The sequence below is a fragment of the Leptonychotes weddellii genome, chromosome 3, assembly GCF_054177405.1.
Source record: "Leptonychotes weddellii isolate Sample4059 chromosome 3, ASM5417740v2, whole genome shotgun sequence".
Classification (NCBI taxonomy): Eukaryota; Metazoa; Chordata; class Mammalia; order Carnivora; family Phocidae; genus Leptonychotes; species Leptonychotes weddellii.
Genome location: NC_138371.1, coordinates 94247792 through 94268041, shown reverse-complemented (window position 1 = coordinate 94268041; position 20250 = coordinate 94247792). Strand labels below are relative to the sequence as shown.

General features: G+C 53.7%; 1 protein-coding gene across 1 annotated transcript in view; it reads right to left on the bottom strand.

Moving 5' to 3' along the window:
• The window catches only part of GLI2 (GLI family zinc finger 2), a 245160-nt gene that overhangs the window by 52919 nt on the left and 171991 nt on the right, over window positions 1–20250 (bottom strand). The window contains exon 3 of the mRNA XM_081814609.1: window positions 8517–8622. Coding sequence (XP_081670735.1) covers window positions 8517–8622 — 106 coding nt within the window. The remainder of the gene's footprint in view (window positions 1–8516; window positions 8623–20250) is intronic.

Here is a 20250-nt window from a genome sequence, read left to right as displayed (position 1 = left end):
AGAAGAACCAGAAAGACCACCTCTCAACTTTGCAGGACCTTCCCACCAGGAAGCCCCTCCCCACACCTGCTTTGCATGCCCTCCCCCACTGCAGACCCACCTCATTTCTGCACATCAAGATTTACTTCACTCCCGGGGCCCCTCCTGCCCTGGGCTGACCACACGGGCTCTCTCCAAAGCCCAGAGCCAGGCAGTTCCTCTTCTGCGAGGGGCTGGCGTTCAGCACTGATCAAAGAGCAGGCCGGCTTATCAGACACGCTCCTCATTAAACTTTTACAGGCCAGATTCCATTATAAATGAGCTGTCTGTCCCACACCGCAGAGCACGTTCCCAGAGGTGGGAATCTGAAGACCTCGGAGCCGGGAGAGTCTTTAGCAGAAGGGTCAGTGCAGAGAGGGGCCCTCTAGGGTTAAACTGCCCGGGTTCCAGTCGCAGCTTTGCTACTTACTAGGAGGATGTCGCTAGTGAAAGCAGGCAACCGCATTGTGCCTCAGTTTCTCCACTTAGCAAGTGGGAGTGACGAAGCTGCCTTCCTCATAGGGTGCTGATAAGGGTTAAGTGGTATAATCCAGAGGGCTGGCCCCGGACTGCTGGGACTGCACCTCAGTTAGCCTGGCCCCAGCATCCGGCTGCCCACAGGGGTCTCAAAGGCACACTTACATCACCATGAGCCAAGGCTCCACACCTATTTGCCACCCAGTCCTCAGACAGCTAAGGGAGGAGGGCCAGCTGCCCTACAAACTCCCTAGTCCCAGAGTTCTCTGGGCTCCGTGTCTCCCCGCTCCCTAGCTGCTCTGAAGTACTGGTCAGCTACAGCAGGTTTAAAGGAACACCACTGGGGGCGCCTGGGAGGCTCAGTCGTTAAGCGTCTGCCTTCGGCTCAGGTCATGATCCCAGGGTCCTGGGATCGAGCCCTGCATCGGGCTCCCTGCTCATCGGGAAGCCTGCTTCTCCCTCTCCCACTCCCCCTGCTTGTGTTCCCTCTCTCGCTGTCAAATAAATACATAAAATCTTAAAAAAAAAAAAAGGAGCACTCACTGGAGATAAAAGGCCAACTCGGACTCCAGTGAGGGGGAGGACAAGGCCTCTGGTGGGCAGCCCTGGGCCCACCCAGCATCTCAGCCCAGAAGCCAGGCAGACAGGCCCTTCTGCCCGCTCTTCCTTTCTTCCACGAATCTCTGAACAGAAGTGCGCGCATTTGCTGAGGGAAGAGAACGTTCTTTGTGAAACACAAAGCCAGTCCTCTCTGAACCGTGAACCTAGTGGTGTGGGGCCAAGAATCAAGAAGAAAATATTACTATCTTCCTGCTCCTCAGTGACTGGCTGAGGACAGGGCTCTTAGGGGCCCAGGACGATGCAGGCTGTATGTTTATTAATCTCACGACGAGCAGGTGCAGTTTTTATTTAACACTGACCTTGGGAAAAGCCATCTTCAAATCCCCCCAGATTAGAAAGTTCAGGAGCTCAGCCAGCAACAGCACTACTTTCTGAAGTGAAGCACACCAACAGAGGGGCTAAACATCCCCATTAATATGCAGTCCCCAGGACGCGGTGGCTTCAGACAACCTTAACAGCTCTCCCAGGGGGCTCTGGGTAATTTGCACGCGCGACAAAGTGTGCAGATGATGGTGGAAGGCGGAGGTCCTCGCACCCACCAGCTGGCGTTTCCTCTTTTCTTAAAGTACCTGGGCCAGCATGTTGACTTTGCATGAATTGATAGCTAAGCCCCAGAGCCATCTGTCCCCAGCAGGACCCCCTCCTCCTCTCTCCTTGTCTCTCAGGGTGGCCTTGGGCCGTGACCACTGGAACCCTGCTCACCAACTACAGCTCAAGATCAAGTGATCTGCAGGGGAGCGACTCGTGGCGGTCAGCTCTAGAGCCTAGGCAGGTGCTGCGGGTCACGGAGGTCAGAGGTCAGGTATGGAACCAGGCAAGAGGAGAGAGAAGGGGACTGTCCTTCCTGTGGCTGAGACGTGGTAGCTGTCTTCGTTCCATATGCTCATCCCCTTTCGCAAGCCGAGAATATGGACAGATTCAGGTCAACTTGTGGGCACTGCATCTGTGAATGGGTGATAAAAAGGAACCAGGGGATTTTTAACACCCCAAACTTCGAAGTCGTTATCGTTGAGAGAAAAAGCCCTACCGCCTGCTGATTGGACGACTCTGGCATGGCAACAAACAGCTCCGGGCCTATTTTCATGGGTATAAAATAAGCAGGGTGGCCTGCGGTGGTCCCCAGACTCTGGCCTGTAGATAAACAAGCAGATACCCAGTCCTCACCCTAGCCTGAAAGAGCCAGAACTTCTGGGACTGGACCAAAGAACATGCATCTTTAAGACACAGCCGAGTTCAGACTGGCAGCCAGGTTTGAGAACTGCAGCACGAGATGGTCTCGGTAACCCCTCTGGGCGGGAAGCAGCTGGAATTGGTCTGCTCTGAAGCCCCAGGGCAAGGCTGGGATGAGAAGGACCCCATAAGCAACATGGGGAGTTGAAAGGCAACCCCAGCCTCCTGAACCAGGAACCTGAACTTCTCCCTTCCCCGACAGGACATGGGTTGATCCTGGCTCAGGGCAGCCCGGACTCCTGCTTGTATGACCGCATACACAGGGCAAACGGAGAGCTCCAGCTGGGGGCCCCACAGTGCCATGCCTCAGCCTCTGTCCCCACAACACCCGGCAAGCCTGTTTCCAAGGGGCAGGGGCCAGCAACGGATCCAAAGAGGTCCCCTTTCCCACCAGCAGTCGCAAGGCTTTGGAAAGTCTGCAGGGAGTGTTTGCCCCCACCCACTGGCTGGCCTTCTCTTCTCGCCCTTGAGAATGGACTCTTGGACCCTCAGGATCATAACCTCATGGGGTTGGGGGGGTCACAAAAGAACCCCGCCTGACAACAAGAACAACCCCTCTACCCATTTATCTCCCCAACACGTGTGGTTTACACAGATAAGAAATGCTGCCCCAGGAGTCCATGGGCAGTGCCATCTACTCTTCTAGAACCACCTGAGCATTAGCGAGCTATGCAAATCCTGCTGTGGGTTTGTACTTCTAGGAGATGCGGGAAGGTGGCTGTCAGGATGGGGCGGGGGCATCTATGAAGAAGCCGGCCCCGCGTGCTCGCTGAGTTTCCACCTGCTGTTCCCCATGCCCCACTCTTCCCTGTGTGGCTGCCTGTGGGAGGGGAGGGCCGTCACCTGGACCCTGGGACCTTTGCCATGTTCCCCCCACTTCTCCTACCCATCCCCTAACTGCTCCCACGGGTGTCCTGGAACCAAATCTGACCACTCCCTCTTACTCCTGGTTGCCGAGAGGATAAAGTCCAAATTCTTCAACTGGGAGAAAAAAGACCCCTCCTCTCTCCATCCCCAATGGTACTCCTTCTGTCCTATTTTCCACCTTCTTATGTCGCAGCCACAAGACAGAATCCTCTTCAAACGTCATGCCATAGCCTGCCTCTGCCATAAGGTGCCTGGGCCTGCCATGACCCCCGCCCTCATAAGCAAATAGCAACCGTGAGAATCATCATTGTTAACATCTACTCAATGTTTCCAAACTGTTCTCACTGCTTTATTTATATGATCCCACTGAATCCTCAAAATAACTCCATAGATGGGATAAGTACTCTCATGACGCCCGATTACAGATGGAAAAACTGAGGTTTATTCGTTTGGGTTGGTAAGCTCTCCCAAGTTCAGAGCCAGGGTTCCAGGCCAGCTAGCGGGGCAGGGCTGGTGACAGATCATTCCTGCGGCTCCGGTGGCAGGACGACCAGCTCGCGGTGGAGCATGCACGCGGAGCCCTTGTGCACAAGGCGCCCAATCCCCGGGCCGTGAGGACCACGAGAGCCAATGGCTCGGAGCAGTAGGCCGAGGCTCCCGCTCGGGTGACAAGAGATGACACCGCACCTCATTTGCTGTGCAACGTTTGTGTAATTAGACACATTAGGCGCCGCAGAGGAGGCGTGGGCTACAGCAGGGGCTTGACGGATCGGGTGCTCCACCGGGTTCCTCCCGCATTAATCACACAAGCCAGAGCCACAGGGCCGTTGTTTTCTTAGAGGCCTCATCCTGTTTCCCAACTGAGGCACGGAGGGGGGAGGGTGAAAGGGTCCGGAAGCACTCGCCGTGTCCCCCTGTGGCCGGGTGGGTACCGACCATCCTGAGGCTAATGGGGAGCCCCTGGGAGCCCACCCCGGCAGGGCACGGGGCTCTGGGAACACAGCGCTGCTGCCCATCATCACTTGGGTGTTAACCCGGATAGCCCGGCCCCGGGTGGGGAGGGGAGGCCAGCATGCCCGCCTTGCAGGGATGACACGGGGCAAGTCGGTGTGCCTCTCTGAAGCCCAGCACCTGCGCTCACGAGGCCGTCAACAAGGCACACCTGCCTGCCCCCAGAGCCCGGCTGCCCCAGGCCCTGCACACGCTGTTGACACCCTTTACTGTATTCTACTGGGTGATGCCACGCTGGCCACTGGGGCTTGGTGATCCCAAATAAGCCCCAGAGCTGTCCCTGCCCGAATCCCTGGAATCCGGGACCGTAACTTTCTAGGGGAAAAGGGACTTTGCAGATGTGATGGAGTTGAGGATCCTGAGACAGGAAGATTATCCTGGATTATCCGGGTGGGCCCTCAAAGCCATCGCCCGCCCTTTAGAAGGGAGGCAGAGGGAGAAAAGCATTACGGAAGAGGAAGAAGGATGCGAGGACAGAAGCAGCGGTGGGGGGGGGGGGGGAGGCGGTGGAGAAGGCTATATGACCAGAGGCATGGGTCCCCGGCTGAGGCACGCAAGTGGCCTCCAGAAACTAGGGAAGTCAAGGAAATAGAGTCTCTGCTAGAGTCTCCAGAAGGAACCAACACCCCACCAACACCTTGACTTATTTCAGACTTCTGCCCTCCTTCTGCCGTCCGAGAGTAAGTATCATTGTAAGCCACAGGGGAATCTGTTACAGCAGCGACAGGAGACTGATACACCCCCCTTCAGGCATCAAGTCGGTTCAAGAGTCATCTGGGCCAGTGAGTGACAAGGCCATTTCCACAGGCCCACTCGCCTGGCCAGACCTCCCCTGCTGCCTGCCATGAAGGTTTTCTATTTCTCCGGGTGCTCTGCCCATACCTCACCCCTCAGTGGCCAGGAAGGAAGCAGGCCCAGAGAGGGGACATGACTCGTGTCCAACCCAGGGCTGGTGAATAGCAAAGCCTGGAGAAGACTCAGGGACTGCCTCCTAGCTCTCCACCGGCCCAAGGTGGGGACAGCACCGAGAGCTCCCTATCCAGTGCCAGGGCCTTGCCTGCAGCAGCATCCCAAACATGAGCCCCACCCCAGTGTTTCTGACTCATCAGTTGGGCCTGGGGCCAGAGAATCTGCATTCCTCACAGGCTCCCAGGGGACCAGTGGTCATCCATGTGCTCCCAAGGGAGAGGCCTGGGCTCAGGGGGTTGTAATTAGGTTTCTAACCCTCCCACTCTGTAAGCCGGCAACCCTGGTGGTTAATATTTCACCTCTCCTTGCTGCCTCAGTTCCTTCCTCTGTAAAATGGAATGATACAAAATGCCCATCTCTCAGGGTTGTGAGAGGGTTAAGGGAGATGAGGTACGTGAAGTCCGTACAACAGAGCCTGGTCAGTAGGTGGGAACGATTAGGAGAAATGGCAGTCATCAATGGTGGGGTCTACTTATAGCTCTGTGGTGGTCGCTAGGCATGTGGGGACACGTGAGCCAAGACAGTCACCCATGCCATCCTGTGTGGACTGTGCCTCCAGGAGCGACCAGCACTGCCCACGTCTCTGACCAGCACCCGGCCCCTTCCAGGGGGCCCTTCCCTGCGGGTCTGCTGTGCCCAGGATCTCTGTCACAACCAGTCCAGCATTTCTCAGGAGCAGAAAGTCAGCAATTCTAATCCCCTCCCAAATAGGGACTCAGCTCCTTGATTCTCCTTCAGTGCTCAGATGCCACCAACTGAGCCATTTTTGGGTGATCCACTAGCTCCAAACACGTGCACCCCCCCACTGTGGTCTCAGGCCCTGCAGCTGGAGGGTCTGGGAGGTGGGCAGAGGGCTGAAAGGGCCCCATCACCTACCAGGTGGGCACAGGGTGCCAGCAGCAGACCCTCTTCAAGGAAGAACCAGCGACACACACTGACATGAAATGAGAAGTTTCCAACATTTGAAAGGCCCTGAGAGACAACTTGTGGGGCCTCCCAATGCGCAAATCTGGGACCATTTCAACCACACACAAATAGTGACGACAACAGAGTATAACTCAGAATAATACGCCTGTCCATGCATTTATTTGGTATAAATAAATAATCAAAGAAAGAAAGACAGGGGGGGGCGGGGGGGCGGGGAGAAGGGACCATTCCTCACAGGAGAATTCCAGGCAAAAAATGCGGAAGGAATGATGGAAACAAAAAATCATCATTTGGAAAACACTAATAATATGGTTTCTGTTGAGAACCATCTGATGGGTGTGAAAGTAGGTAAAAATTTGATAGAACACAGGATATTTACATATTACCGAAGTCTCAGCCCCTCCCCTAAGATACCTGTTAATGACAAAGGGACCAACTTTAAAGTGGAGAAACCCAGCAGACCTCACCTTAGCTAAGTGAGCTGCAGCGATGAGAAAAATGAACCTCTCCAGTGATGAGAACTATTGTTATTGTGTGTGTCTCCTGACGTAACACACTAGGAAGGACACAGCGCCACTTTTATGGTATTATTCCCCAAAATGCTTATTCTGAATTTCATCATGAGGCAAATTTAGGCAAGTGTCCCCAAACGAGGACACCTGTACATTTTGTACTGGCCTGTCCTCTTCAAGAAGGTCAAGGTCATGAAAGACAAGAGAAACTAATCCAGCCACTAGCCTGGATTAAAGAAGGTTTGACCACGAAATGCAAAGGCCGCATCCCGAGCAGGGAAAAAAAGACATGAGTGGGGCAACTGAGGAAATGTGGATACAATTTACAAGTCACTTAATGACCCTGTATCAGTCTTCGGTCACGTAGGATGTGACCCCTGGGGAAGCCCAGCGGAGGGTATCATGGAAATCTTTGTGCTATTTTTGCAACTGTTTTCCATGTCTGAAATTATTCCAAAGTGAAAGATACTTTAAAAAAAAAAAAAGTCCCCGATTTTCTCGGCCTCGGGGAGGCGGCAATGGGTGCCCAGAAACAGGAGTTGCCTGAGGGCTGGGACCTTCTCAGTCACCAGCCTCCTCATCAGGCACAGTGCTGGCTTTGAACATAGGGAGTGCTCAGCCAGGAGCTGGGAGAGGCAGCAAGTAGGGTTTGTCTTCAAAGGGTGGAGAGCACTCTCACTTAGCCAACACTGATCCTGGACCTATTCTGTGTCAGCCATTGGCAGGGCAGCAAGGAGAGGGAAGCTCAGAGCCTGCTGGGGGGAAGGTGGGAAAACGGATCACTCCGGGGAAGGGGCCCCACTCAGTGTGGGGGACCCCGGTGCCCCAAGAGGAGCATTCCTCTTGGAATGCGTGTGCTAGAACCCTGAACAGCGACTTGGCATGGACAGATGAGGTGGCTGGGTCCAGAGGGGCCCTGGGCCCAGTCGATCCTTTGCAGTAGGTTTCCTCCAAGCTGGTGTGGGGAGCGGCAGAGATGTGGGGGTAGGGCAAAGGTTCCAGCCTCTCGTCTGGAGGCAGAATGGATGGGGTAGCGCGGGGCCCAGTCTTAGAGTCATAAAGACCAAGCAAAGTGACATCAGCTCCAGGCTTCGAGGCCTTAGGTGAGAACGAAGAGGGACAGGCCTCGTCCTAGTGAGACAGCACTGGCACACATCCTGCTACCTGGGGCCCTCAAAGCAGGGAGGGCGAGGAGGTCCCAGAGTGTAACATGACCTTGTCCTCATCAGGAGGGTGATTACAGTATAGCGTCTAAACCGGGACACGTAAAAAGGGCGCTATGAATTATTATACAGTGACAATGGGTAACTAAGGTCACCGTACTCATTTTTTTAAATTTTATTTATTTATTTGAGCTAGAGCAAGTGAGAGAGGTAGCACGAGCGGGGAGAAGGGCAGAGGGAGAGAGAGGAGCAGGCTCTCTGCTGAGCAGGGAACCCGAAGGGGGCTCGATCCGGGGACCTTGAGATCGTGACCTGAGCCAAAGGCAGATGCTTAACCAACTGAGCCACCCAGGCGCCCCTAAGGTCACCGTACTTATACAGGACCTTTGGCCTGGAAGAAATTCCCACTGCATGGGTGCACACAGAGCCCCAGGGTGCTATGGATGCACAGGGACAGCCCTCAGCCTTGGCAGTGGGGATGTGCGAGCCGAGCAGGGCTTCCTTCTCAGGTAACCAGAGGGAGCTGGGTGTTCACGACCCACCTACACATTCACCCGGGGTCCTGGGTCAGCGCACTCCTGGTGGCAAGGGGGACGGCTGGCTTAGGACAGTGCGGTTGAGGAACACCAGAAAGACAGACAGAGGCAGGACAAGTGGCTGAGGCTGCCGGCCTCCCCCGCAGCAGGTGACCACATGCCGGTGGGCGGAGGGCAGAACTTACCCGTGCATGCCGTGGACAGAGTGGGGCTCATAATGGTACCTTCCCTCCTGGTGTCTCATGTCAATCGGTAAGGGAGCATGGAGTGGTGGCAGAAGGTGCTGCGGCACTGTGGAGTGGGAGAGAGAAACAGGCCTTCAAAAACTTTTCCCCTCCCTCCAAAAGCCATTTTCGAAGGGCTTTAAAGCTCAATGAATTTCAGAGCCCGAGTAGCCAGGACAGGGAGCTCCACGCGGTGCCCTGGCTATCACACACCCACGGAGGGGGATGAATAAATAATCAAAGGCAGCCCGAGGATCCTACATCTTTCACATAAAAGATCCCCAACCGCGCTCTTGACAAAGACAAGCAGCTAAGCGCTCTTTGAACTCGGGGAGATTACAGGCTCAGCCGCAAATCAGGGCTGACAGAGCTGGCAGACTGCTGCCCATCTCGGCCTGGGCTGCGTGTGGCTCCGGATGCCGCAGTCACCCTGGCTGGAAATATTTACCTAGAACCATCTGTGAAGCCAGGGCCCACTCCCGGCGCGGCCAGCCTCAGGAAGGCCCAACCCCGCCGAGCCGCCTGCCCCGTTCTGTTGGGTCTGTTAATTCTGCAGCTCTTCGTATTAATGACTGACCCCCAAATGAGCTGGTGGGTGCCTCCAAGACGCAGACGCCAGCACGTGAGCCTCGCTTCCAGAGTCGTGTCAGCCTCCCGTCTGCACTTGGCCTGCCCTCAACAAATCATCGTGGTAATTGTAGGATGCTCTTTGCTTATTTAAAAAAAAAAAAAAAAAAAAAAAAAATCCTGGGTCCCCTGGAGGCAAACATAATTATAGGCTTTAGGAAAACAAGCCTCTTTAAAAAGTAGTTAGACTGAGAAAAGGGCTAAGAAGTGGCGATTTCTCAGTCAACTCTTACTTGGGTTGAATGCCACGGGCCAGCAGGCGTGCGTGTGGAGTCTGAATTGCAGAATCCTCGCAAGAGATGGGCATGGGTTTGTTTCTCGTGCGTATAGGTCGGCTGACTGCCCAGCCTACTGTAAGGGATGCAGACACATAATTCTGCTCTCGGTTTCCCTGCAAACAGGTCCTGGGACTGTTCCATAAGCACTATGAATTCTTTTTTTTTTATTGTGGTCAAATATATGTAACATAAAATATACCATTTGAACCATTTTTAAGTGTACGGCTCAGTGGCATTAATACATTCAACTTGGGGGGCAACCACCATCCATTTCCAGAACTTTTCCATCTTCCCCAGCTGAGACTCTGTCCCCATTAAACACTAATTCCCCATTCCTCCTCTCTCCCAGCCCCCCGGCAACCACCATTCGCCTTTCTGTCGCCATGAGTCTGACTATTCTACATACCTCATATGAGTGGAATCGTACGATATTTGTCCTTTTCTGTCTAGCTCATGTCACTTAGCATAATGTCCCCAAGGTTCATCTGGTATAGCATGTGTCAGAAGTTCCTTTTTAAGGCTGAATGATATTCCACTGTATGGATGTATTCCTGGTCTGGCTATCCATCCACTTGTCAACAGATACTTGGGTTGAACACCATGAATTCTTTTTTTTTAAGATTTTTTTTTAATTTTGCAGGTGCCTGGGGGGCTCAGTTGGTTAAGCATCCGACTCTTGATTTCAGCTCAGGTTGTGATCTCAGGATTGTGAGATGGAGCCCCTCATTGGGTTCCACAGTTCGTGTGGAGTCTGCTTAAGATTCTCTCTCTCCCTCTGCCCCTCCCCACCCCTGCTTGTGCACACTCCCTCTCTTAAAAAAAAAAAAAAAAAAAGATTTTTTTTTTTTTATTTTTAAGTAATCTCTACACCCAGCGTGGAGCTCAGACTCACAACCCCAAGATCAAGAGTCCCACACTCCACTGACTGAGCCATCATGAATTCTTAAAAGAAAATTTTCCCCCTGAAATTTTAACCTTAATTTTCACATACTCAAATTTATCTTCATAGTTCCACAAAACTGGCACCTTCCATGAGTACCGAGAACAACAACAACAAAAAACGAATCTTCTCACCCTGACTAAATCAGTTTGCCAAACACGGACTCCACAAATCTTGGGCTCCAAGGGGACACACGATACAACAGCCATGTTGTCCCGTCCCTCTGGTGGGGCCCTTACTTGCGGAGCTGGAGATTGCTGGAATGACCACCCCATCCCCTTAGGCCCGCCCATGTCCTCTGAGAGGACTCCGGTGGCGGTGACAAGATGCCCCCAGGGGACTCAGCAGGGAAGCTGTGTCCAGCTCCCCAGATGTTTAGGAAAGGGCCTTTCGGGTATTTTTTTTTTTTTAATGTGGCCAGGCAGACCAGATTATAGTATTATTAATAAAATAAAAATAGTTTGCCTTTGTGTGTTTCTGAATGTTTTCCTGCATACCCCTCCCCCCCCCGCCCACCGCTGAGGCAGCCAGGGTAGGTGTTACTGTGCCTATTTCACAGATGAGGAAATAGAGGCTATGGGTGATTTCAGCCCAAAGTCACAAAGCTGAAAAACAACAGAACCTACAGGAGAATCCAAGGCCCAGGACAGCTGGTCATGGGCTTTTCCCTCTGCCCAGCCAAAATGAATCCTCAGAGGCAGTCCGTGGGTGCAAAGGTGATCCCTGGCGTCCTTCTGGTCTCACCTTGAGTATATATTATATTTAACAAATGCTCATGTAGGACTGGGCCCACTCCTAGCGCTTTGCAGATATCAGTTCCTGGCTCTTCATGGCACCCCAGGGGGCATTCACCCCAGAATTCCCAGTCCTCCCACTGGCCGTCCCGCAGCACCCAGGTGTGCTTTTCTTCTCTCCTCTTGCTGCCTGCAGAAGCAGAAGGCAGTCCCCTAATGCGGCAGAGCCCAGACCTTCCCCTCGACCTCACTAGCTAGGAGTGCTCTTCTCAGGGTTAATGCAACTTCACCCGGGTCTCAAGAGCTATAAAATCTGCAGGAATGAAGTGCTCATGGTCGTCTACCAGGCGAACATGAAATGGAGGTGATACCAGGGCTGAAGCCAGGGCCGTGTATGTGTGGTGTGCACGTGTGCATGTGTTATGTGCGTACGTGTGTGTGTGTGTGAGAGAGAGAGAGAGAGGGAGAGAGAGATGGGGAAGGAGGAAACTGGGGCTTCTGGGAAGAGGCATTAAGACACACAGCCACCCCGAGTCCTGCTGCAGCTGAGGCCACACCCCCCTTTCTGCCTGATCGCTGGGGTGCAGGCTGTGGAGACTACCAGAGGAAGTGGCTTTCTCTTAACTCAGAGCTGCGGGCCAGGCCATGCGACAGTGGGGAAATCGTGTCTCCTCTCTGGGCATTACCTTACCCATCTGTATAATGGGAATTAAATGGGCTTTAAGATCCTTCCTACCAGGACAGTCCTGCTGTTTGTGAATGGTCACTTGTTCCCCGGAGAAAGAGCCATGCTTGTCCCAGCCAGTGACACGTTGAGGTCATAGGACAGATCCCTGAGCAGGGGACAGGAGCTTGGGGCGCAGGCGGTACCACGTCACTGTGGCTTTATCCATACAACTCACTACTAGGGACCAGTGACTCTTCTGGATGCACACGGCCCACCAGCCCCTGATTATCCCTGAGCCTCCACCAGCTGTCTCTGGGGCCAACTGTGCACCCCAGGCCATTCAAGGCGTGAAGGTTGATCTGGCCCATCTGAGCTCTCAGGACATTTTCAGACTGGCATGGACCGTCCCCGCGCGCCCCTCTTTCAGAAGTGAACGCTTTGCTCAGAGCCCTTCCGCCTGGCTGCAGGGGGAGAAATTCCCTTTTGGACTCTGGCAAGAAATCACCCGGTCCAGAGGCCGTCCGCAGCACCCAAGGAACACGAAAATACACATAAAGGACAAGAGCTGCCTTCAAGTGACATATTGAATGAAATCCTTCCACACATTGTTTTCATTGTGGGCTCTTTTTTTAAGTTAAAAAAAAATCCAAACTAAATCATGTCCTTCCGGCAGGGGGTTTGGGGGAAAAACACATACACACACATACATCCCATATGTCATTTCAAAGAAATGGCTCTCTTTTTAAGTTTCTGGGGAAGAAACCCTAAGCTGGGAATTTTCTATGGATCACCCCTGCCCCCCTGAAGAAAATGCACATTTGTTTTTGATCCTACACAGAAAGACGACCAGTCTGGGAAGCTGAGGACGGTGGGGCCCGGACTTTTATTTTTAAACCCAGAATCTTTCTGTGCTAAGGTTTAAAAGCCAGATGCTCCTTGGCTGGTGGTCCCAAGGGTGAGGATTCACTGGCCTTGGCGTTGTCCTTGGTCTAACGGGAGGGGGCACAGAGGACCTTCTGTGATAGTCTAGTTCGTGTCCCATTAATAGTGACTCTGGTGAATTTCTGCCAGAGAAGATGGGGAGGGGTCAGCAGAGGGTTCAGACACAGAATCGGGAAAACTGGGTCATCGAAACATGACCGGGCAGCTGCGTCAGCAGCCGGAGGAATTCTCCTCGGATGAAGTCATGTGTTGCTACAACACGGAGTCGCTGCCCTGAGGACTGAGCTCAGAGAGGGCTGGAGAGGCTGATCCAGAGCCAGAGGGGCTGGCGAGGTGAAAGTAGCCATCTTCCAGAACAGACTGGATGCGTTAGGGACACACGGCCCTCTGGGCTGTCCACTCCCTGGAGATTAGCATGGTCTTCCTTTCCTGTGGTCATTTCCATTAAGACCACAAAAGGCAATTAGCTCAGAGCACATGGGCCGGTATGCTCTGGGCCTGGGACCAGAGAAGCAAAAGGTTTCTGCACGAAGGGCTGCAACGCCCTGGGGCTGACCGAGGTGTCTCTGGAAGGAGACCTGGTCCTAGCACAACACAGGTCCGAGTTATGGCGAGGCAGAAACGCATGTCGTTGCGGTCCCCAGGGCCCTGAGAGGGAGGCCAGGGGCCAGGGCAGGGTGTGGATCCCCATAGCCTTCTTGAGCAGCTGGTCCGTGCCCCACGGCTGTATCACAGACACCCTGACAGCCGGCTCCAGGCCGCCTCTAATAAGCTGCAATGGAGGCATTCCAATTTGGCATGCCTCTAGGGGGCCAGGAAAGGGCTCCTTGGCTTCCAATTTCTCTTGCACCATGGGGGACTCTCCTTGGGATTCCCGGTTAAAGACAAATGGATTTCATTCCTTTCCCTTACAATTCCTTGCATCGTAATATCCAGTGTAACGATTTCATTCATTTTCTTAAAAGCAAACAGACCTTGGGAAAGTCACAGAAACAAATTCACACTAAAGCGCAGATGACTCACCAGGTCGCTTTCCCTTTAATGGCGGGACCCAGGCAGCTGGAGACACCTGTATCTTTGGAGAAGGAAGGTGCTCACATGGAGGAAAGAGAAATGGGCACACGAGCAGGCTTGAAGACCAGCACAGTGTACTTTACGGTTAGATTGAAATCCAGATTGTTCCTGAGCTGCACATCAGTCAAACGACAGTCTTAAGGGGGATGACATGTCCCTATTGTCTACGGAGCTTGGGATGGGGTAAGAAGCACGTGAGCCATAAGTCCCAACAGACTTGGGTGTGAACCCCGGTTTCATCATCTGCTAACAAGTGACAAGCACTCTGGGCTTCAGTGTCTTCATCTGTAAAATGGGAACGACACCAACCCTTGCTGTTGTATTGCATGTTTGCAGTGTGGCACAGAGCAAAATATCAGTAAGTGGCACTTCCCTCCCTCACCACTGTGAGTCCCAGAGGAAATGTGAGCAAGGGCCCTACTCCTTGGTGTAAGGGACGCTGAGATGCATCAGGCAAGCACTCAGATGTGGCATCCACCGCTCGATGTACATCCCATAGGACCTGGTGCTCCCCGACTCACTGCGTGATAGAGTGGGGACGGGCAGAGAGGATGGGTCATGGGCTCAGGAACACTGCTGAAAAGGTCTTCCACAAATGGATCCCTGCTGACTGTACCCCGATTTCCACACGGTACATTTGCTCGAGACTCAGACTGCTACTCCTGACTCCACTGTTTCCCACCATTGTGTCCCTAGTGTCTGTGCTGGTGCTGGCAAAACCAAAAAACAGGCGGGGGGGCCTGCAGGTGGCCTGCTGAGTTCAGTGAACAGCACTGGGAAATTTGTCTTAAAGGTGGGTTTTAAAAATAGGGATCCCCTCCACATCTGCCTTTAGCCCCATCACCCTGCCTTGCAGCGGTAAGTCAGCCCCTGGGAAGCCCAAGGCAGAAGCAGGTGTGATCGCGTCCCAGGCAGGTGACACCTCCCATGTACGGGAGGGTGGCGGTTCCGAGGACGGGACCCCTTGTATGATCCCATTTCCTTAAACCAAACCTACCTTTCCCCCACTAGAAAGCAAGGGGGCATTGATGGCCTGGACAAGTGCACCTTTGGGGAGGCCTCTCCCATCCCAGTAGAGAGAGAGAGGATGCTACTCTTGGTTCCACCCTAAAGACCTAACTTGGTCAGTTGAACTGTTTAACCCTTCCATGAACAGAAAGTTTAACCCTTCCATGAACAGAAACGTGAAGATGCTCTACAAAATGAAAAATGTTAATTGTGCGGGGAAGGGACAATGATTGACACCTTCATTTTCTGTGCGGCTGGCCCCAGGTGATTAGCCGCCCTTCAGCAGATGCTGGATGCTAGCCTGTTGCCCGCACGGCTACAGTCTACGTTTTAGCCCTTGAAGCTGGGCTCGTCACAAATCCCACAGGGCAGGACTACTACATTCTCTCCCATTCCTGTGGAGATCCTGGGCCCACTTCTCAGGGATTCTGGAGCTAAAGGCTTCCTAGGAAATACCAGAAATGATAGCACCAGCTCCTAAGAAGAGATGGCATGACCCTTCCTTTCGCTGCACGGGTCTGGCCTTAGGACACCATGCAGCTCAGACACAGGGCTCCCCTCTGATGTGGTCTTGACCTGCACAGGCTTCGGGCCCCAGCAGGTCCAGCTCTTCAGTCTTCTCCAGAATCTGTAGGGATTCTGGGCAAAGCTCTCAATCCCTGGCCTACACAGCCCAGAGGATGGAGGGCACTCCCTCGGCCCACCAGCCCACCTAAGGCTTCCCCCACAAAGCCAATGCAGGAGGGCCCAGCAGCACAATCCCTGCCTGTCAGGCGTGCACCAGGGCACTCTGCAGAGGCCGTCTGCAAAGCTGGAGGCTGGACACCCCGTGATTCAGCAGGCTCCAGAATGCCAGAATGGCCTCAGAGTCAGGGCACCTAGAGGAGCCAGGCAACCTCCCTGGAAGAGGTGATTTTGGAACTGGGCCCTAGTGGCCAAGACTGGGGGAGCTGGAAGGAGGGGGAAGATGACAGATTCTTCAGGCTCAGAGGCAGTATGGACGGAGTCCAGAGGACTCAGTCGTACCAGGGCACAGAGCTGTGCAGAACATGACTCCTAGTCAAGACATGTGTCCTCTCCTGTATATACAGGATTAGGAACGCCTCTTTCTAGGGTCCTCCCAGAGACCCTAGGTGATGTGTTACACATAACAAGAGGCCCACTATGGAACACCTACTAGGTACCAACATCAGTGCTTCTCAGACCCAAGAATCACTGGTAGGGGGGTTTGTTCGAACACCGTTGCTGGGCTCCCTCCCCAGAGCTCAGGGCCTGGGAATCTACATTTATAACAAGCACCCAGGTGAGGCTCACACAGCTTAGCCGGGACCACACTTGAAAAACCACTGGCCTACCTTAACTTTTTATACTTCCAGAGTTCCCACTTGCACTGGGAAGTTAAGAGGAGATTATTTCTCAAACTCATGCCTGTTCTGCATTGTGTTAGCTGGTGAATGTCCACATCTGGAGAAGCTCAACATGACTGATGATTGAGACAGCTTGGGTGTGATGGTCAAATCCTGGTGACCACCACACCAGCCCATTTACCAGTGGCGGCAGCAAAGGGTTTGAGCATCACAAGGAATGCAGCGGAGGTGCACGCCACGGCTGGGAGAAGCCACGGGAGATGGTATATGTGCATTCCTCCCTTCGCTTGGAGTGGCCTCAGTTCACTTGGGAACTTGGACAGTTTCAAAGGCCAGCCCCTCAGACGTGTGGACTCAGATGGCCAAGTCCTCTCCCAACGGGAACGAAGGAGCGGCCAAAGCATCAGAGCTAGGGGGTATGAAACTGTAGAAGAGTCCAGGAAAGCCTCATTCCCAGCAGCCAGGCAAGTCCACTTCCGGGATTTATGCAAATGGCACTATTATTCCCAATAATAAGCCCCAAGACAAGCTGCCTCCAAGAGGCCCCTCCTGATGGCCAGGCACCACCCCACAGGAAGCACTTAATAAGAATAATAATATCCTGAATGGCACTCTCCACAGCATGCAATTAAAAAGCGTTTCTGTCTCACTTGGGGGGAGTGGGGCGGGGGGAGTTAAAACGAGACAGGAAATTCCAACACCACTAGCTGGCTGGTGTCCGGCAGGCTGAGGCCCACTGCTGCTCATGCAGTCAGATCTGCCCCCACATGGAGCTCGCCGGGATCAGGGCCCGGGCCAGACCCACCAGGGCACACCGCCCACCCCGGAGCCGCGGGCTGGCCTGTCCGACAAGGTGTTGCTTGACAAAATGTGACAAAACCACTGCTGGAAAGAGGGGAAGCCCCGAGCCGGGTCCGGGGCCAGCCCGCCCCCCGCCTTCCACGCAGGGCAGTGCCTGGAGGCTGCTCTCTGGCGTGGGGTGCACATCCCAAGGGCTAGCAGGTGCCTGACCAAACGCCACGTGGCCCTCACAGCAAGGGCCTGGGGTCTGTCCTGGGGTCTGCCCCCCCACTGCAGACTGAATGTTTATGTCCCCCCCAAATTCATAGGTTGAGATCCTAATGCCTGAGGCGATGGTTTGGAGATGGGGCCTGTGGGAGGTGACTAGGTCAAGAGGGTGGAGCCCTTGTGAATGGGATCTGTGCCCTCATAGAAGGGACCCTGGGTCCCTAAGGCCTCCGCCATGTGAGGACACAGAGAAGAAGGGGGACATCACCAGACACTGAATGCGCTGGTGCTGTGATCTCAGACTTCCCAGAGAACTAAAAGTCAGTGGTCGGAGCCCTCCCGTGCACGGTATTCTCATGAGAGCCGCTTGCCCTGACTGAGATTCCCCACTGATGGTGACAGTAAGATGGGGGAACAGGCCACACGAGCCAGAGGCTGCAGCCGACACGGCAGCCAAGCCCACTGCTGATTCACTTAACCTTCCTGCACCTCGGTTTCCTTATCTGTACAACGAGAGCAGTGACAGGACTCCCACCGGAGGGAGGCTGGGAGGCAGGAACAAAATACCACGCATCCAGAGTGTGTGCCAGTGCCCGCCTGGCCATCTCCACGGACCTCCCGCCCCTTCAGTAAGGGGTCCCGGGGAGACCCCTGCCATCGCAGGGAATGGGACGGATCGCCCACCTGTCGGGGTGCATGAGTGGGGTCCCACACTAGAGAATCTTAGAACCAAAAGAGACCTCAGAGAAGGTCAAGCCTGATTAAGTGTGAAAACTGTCCTGGCCACAGGATCTGTTCCAAAGAAAGTAGTAGGCGAGACCCTAAAATCTATATTGGATTTGAGGCCTGGGAGACCGTGGCTCTGAAAGTCTTCCCTGAAGACCTGTAAGGGACCCTGCCGAAAGCACGGATCCAGCCCAGGGGCTTGGGGAGTGAGTGACCCGCAAGCTGGTGACTGTGTCCCGGGCCGGATGTCAACACTCCCGTGTGGACCCAGCACTGCTCAGGTTTACCTGTGCGGACATGCCCCCGTGTCCTGTCACCCTTCACAGACTACCTGCAAACCTGCACCAGCAGCCGTCCCGTCATTGTCTAAAAAGCCCATTTGTCATGGGGGGCAGGGAGGATGGCCATTTAGACTTTCAGGAGGGTGTCTCCCGCGCCACATGGGTCCCCCAGGTGTCACCTGCCACCCTGCCTCCTTCACCAGCATCTGGTCCCTTTCCTGCAGAGCTCTTGCAAAAGTTTCCCCAGCCCAGTGCTTCTCGTCCTCCCAAGAGCACCACAAGAGTCCGTGGTCACTCCGCTGTGGTGCTCAAGGGACCTCAGCACTCAGTCTCCACCGCGCACTGGTGACACTTTCCCAGGCTGGCTAGGACACCCCTTTCTGAGTGCTCTGAGCCGGGGCTTGCCAAAGCCAGTCCATGAGATTCAAAACCGTGCAGCAGAATCTGCGGCGAGCACAGCGGTCAAGCACCTCCGAGCACGCGGGCTACACTTAATTCCTTCTCTGCATTCGACAGCCAATTACAAATGCTTCGCCGGGGCGCCTGGGTGGCTCAGTCGTTGAGCGTCTGCCTTCGGCTCAGGTCATGATCCCAGGGTCCTGGGATCGAGTCCCACATCGGGCTCCCTGCTCCGCGGGAAGCCTGCTTCTCCCTCTCCCACTCCCCCTGCTTGTGTTCCCTCTCTCGCTGTGTCTCTCTCTGTCAAATAAATAAATAAAAAATCTAAAAAAACAAAAAACAAAAAAACAAAAAAAAAACACAAATGCTTCGCCGAAGCAGGTCTCTCAAGGACCACTTCTCGGGAGCCCCTGGTCGGTCTGGTCCCAGTGATTATGTTACTCAAGGGGATTCTCTTCTTTAAGACAATCGTACCACTGGTTTCTTCTCTAAGTAGCCACCCTTCAAATGCAGCTCTGGCCAGGAGACATAACGTTGCAGGGGACATACGGTATTTTACATTTGCTAGTAGCCACATGGGAAAAAAAGAACTAAAAAGATACAGGTAATATTTTTAATCATCTAATTTCATTGACCCAGGATATCAAAAATATTATCCTGTTGACATATAACCAACATAAATCACTCATAAGATGTTTGATATTCCTTTTTTTTTTTTTTGTATTGCTTCTTCAAAATTGGTTGTGTAGTTTACATTTGCAGCACATCTCAATTCGAGCCAGCTACATTTGAAGTGCCCAGCAGGCACTGTGGCTAGTGGCTGTCTTATCACAGTCAAACTTTGACTCTTTACATAGAATTCTAGTCTAGGTTAATAAAAGTCTTACTGATACTTAAAATATGGCGAAGAGCGTCTTTCCAAAAGTCTGTCTTTCCTTCTGAATCTTATCTCCCTGCAAAACTTCTATTTGGTCACTTAAATAACCATTAACAGTTTTCCTTCCTTCCTTCCTTCCTCCCTCCCTCCCTTCCCTCACTTCCATCCATCTAACTGACAAGGGCTCCCAGGGTCGTCCTTCCACGCCCTTGACCCATGAGGGCAGAAGAGAGCAGGGCAGCAGCGCCACTCTGAATTCTGCCCTGGATCGCTGCCCACCGCCTTCCCCGCAGGCTTGGGCAGGCGTCCTCGAACAAGGCAGTGGGTGTGTGGGCTCCTAAGACCTTCTGACAAAAAAGAGAGTCCCCCAGGAAGCAAAGCACATGCAGGGTGTCAGGCGGGGCACGGCCCTGGGGAAACATGAGCCAAGCCATGTAAGACTCCCAGAAGCCTGGCTCCCTGGGCAGCACGGGCTCCACGCAATTCTTCAAGAGTGGTTCCAGCCTAAGCCATTCCCCCACACTCCAGCCCATGGCTGCCCCCTGCTGCTGCTGGAAACAGCAGTTCCCTTAACTGGGGACACTGGAGATCCACCTGGCGGGACTAGTGGTCAGTCCACAGAACCCCTGGGAAAAACCCATTTCTCCCTATTATGCTGGTGGAGAAACTGAGGCACAGAAAACATGGTCCCATGACCTACCCCACTGGCCCTGAGCAGGGCCCAGAATCTTGTTTCCTAAAGTAAGACTGTAAGACAGACAAGGGAG